Below are 2,312 nucleotides of genomic sequence, written 5' to 3' on the forward strand. Positions count from 1 at the left end.
AGAGTGGAGCACAATTAGGGACAAAGCAGGCAGAAAGGGTATACTTACAATAGGAATCCATTTCCAAGATGGCTTCCTTGGCCTGGAAGGGAAGGAAACCCACATGGTTACTACCTTGCCATGTGTCATGCCTCCCACGGCCCACAGACTCACTCTAGCTGCTCCAGGATGCCCACAGTGCTGTGCTGAGGCCTGTGGCATCTGCTGAACTGACCCCCACTGTCCAGAGGAGCCAATGTCCAGAGGGAGAGACCCCAGTGGACCCCCACAGCTGGCTCTGAAGGACACCCTCTTCTTGCACCTCATTAGGAGCTGGGGTGGGGACACCCCAGGAACTCACCTTCTGGGGGATGGTGGTGTGGTGGTTTTCTAGAATGAGCCTCTTGATGTGGTGAGTCCAGTTTCGTTTCTCCTCCACTGTTTTGGCCTGGGAGAGGGAGCCAGGCAGGGGTTACCACAGGCCTATAGCCATGTGGCATGAGCCGTGCTCCCGCGGATCAGGGCCGAGGTGGAAAGAAGGCCTCTGTAAGACCCCTGTGCAGTTACCTGGACTCATCGTCACAACCCTGAGATGTGCCCACAATGACCTCTACCTTCCAGAGGGAGACCCTGAGGCTCAACGCAGCCAAGCGAGCAGAGGAGGCAGGTCTGTCCCCAGCCCGAGCACCCCAGCCCACCCCTCACCTGGATGCTGTACTGCTGCTTGCTGTGCTTGTAGTGGGTGACGGTGAAGCACAGGGAGTCTCTGGTGCTTTCAATCAGCATGAGGGAGGAGCACTGGAGCAGAGGGAGAGGGCAGTCACGCACAGGGGGAGAGCGGCCACTGACCTGGAGCCTCACTGAGGCCATCGGGGGAGCAAGGAGCGTAATCGCAGAAGGATGGAGCTGTGTCCACACCGCCCCAGGGCCTGACGAAGAGGGGAAGGAGGGGAGTGGGGAAGAGGTGGGGGGGAAGGTAAAGGAGACGGCAGCAGCCTGGTTACCGGGATGTGACCCTTGTAGACAAAGTGGTCGCCCCGCTTCTTGGTGATGAGCAGTGCTTTATCAAAGAGGAAGAAAGTCTTCTCGTTGCGCACACGGTGCACACGAAATGTGCCCTCCAGGACAAGCTCCCCATAGATGGTCAGGTCCGGCCCCTTCCAGTTGATGAGCAGCGACTGAATCTCCTACAGCAGAGAAGCCCCAATCCTTAGGGTCAGGCTGCTCATGACCCTGCTGGGGACCACACAAGACCTCAGGAGGCTCCCGTAGATCCAGTCACCACTGGGTTTCCCCACAGAACACCACCCCTCAACTCACTCCAGCAGAGCAACCATGTTCCTTCTCCTAAGCCCTGCATCCACCCTATATGTCCCTACAGCCACCAGCCCTGGAGCACCTGGAGTCGGACTGCGTGCTCATGCCTCCTCTTCATGTCATTGATGTACCAGGCCACACAGGTCATGGTGTCAATAGCATCCTCCACCACCTCAAAGCCATCTTCTTCTTCATCAAAATGTTTGGCAATTTCCTGCGCAGGAGACAGGGGCTTACCCCAGATCCAAGGGCCCTACCCCACCCCCAGTCACCTATGTACTCAGGGGACCCTCAGGTTACCTGGAGCAGCAGGTGGTATTTGAGGATGCGCTGGACTGGCTTCAGCAGGTAGGAGCCCAAGGGCAGTGAGTGCTGCAGCAGCTCCTGCCTGTCCCGGAAGAACTTAGCCTGCTGCTTGTCCCGCATGCACTCCGTCAGGGCAGCCACCGAGCTGAGAGGGAGAAGGGGTTGTCACTACCTGGGAAGGCCTGGATGGGAAGGTGGGGGTGCTCCAGACTCACAAAATGGCTCTGCCTTTCCTCTCCACCACAATTACTCACTTGGGGTAGTTGTTGCAATACTGGGTGTAGATATCAAACTCTTGGCTCTAAGGAGAAACCAAAAATAATGACATCAGGGAGAATTTCATTTGACTATAAACCCAGGTGTGCCAAAGACATGCCCCTGGCCCTCAGAGCAATTCTGGCCCCTTTTCTCAAGTGTCTGCAGATCCATCTTTGTACCCATCTGTCTAGGACATGCCATCCACCCAGCAACCCCTGGGGCTCCACCCCAGAATACCCTTCCCATTCCAGACAGGGCACCCAACACTTGCCCTGGAAAGGGGCCCCTAGGGCTCAGATGTCCTCTGAAGGTGGAAGTTCCTGTCCCACTGAGCCCCCAGCAAAGCGGGACAAGAGACAAGGACCTAGCTCTTCTTACCCTTTCCACAAAGCAGCTGGCGACAGCCACGGGGTCACTATTGCAGCTGTCCAGGTCTCTGAGTAGCTGGCTGG

General features: G+C 57.1%; 1 protein-coding gene across 9 annotated transcripts in view; it reads right to left on the minus strand.

Moving 5' to 3' along the window:
- The window catches only part of PLEKHG3 (pleckstrin homology and RhoGEF domain containing G3), a 37,321-nt gene that overhangs the window by 10,118 nt on the left and 24,891 nt on the right, over nt 1–2,312 (minus strand). For 8 of the 9 annotated variants that reach the window (XM_011384425.2, XM_011384414.2, XM_011384419.2 and 5 more), the window contains 6 exons: nt 1,597–1,747; nt 1,379–1,510; nt 984–1,166; nt 685–777; nt 341–427; nt 49–82 (listed from right to left, as the gene is read on the minus strand). In XM_011384425.2, the coding sequence (XP_011382727.1) occupies nt 49–82; nt 341–427; nt 685–777; nt 984–1,166; nt 1,379–1,510; nt 1,597–1,747 (680 nt within the window). Of the gene's footprint in view, nt 1–48; nt 83–340; nt 428–684; nt 778–983; nt 1,167–1,378; nt 1,511–1,596; nt 1,748–1,856; nt 1,904–2,312 lie in introns of all 9 variants that reach the window. The other variant, XM_023527038.1, reaches the window with a different exon arrangement.

The sequence above is a fragment of the Pteropus vampyrus genome, unplaced genomic scaffold (genome assembly GCF_000151845.1).
Source record: "Pteropus vampyrus isolate Shadow unplaced genomic scaffold, Pvam_2.0 Scaffold15, whole genome shotgun sequence".
In the NCBI taxonomy this organism is placed as follows: domain Eukaryota; kingdom Metazoa; phylum Chordata; class Mammalia; order Chiroptera; family Pteropodidae; genus Pteropus; species Pteropus vampyrus.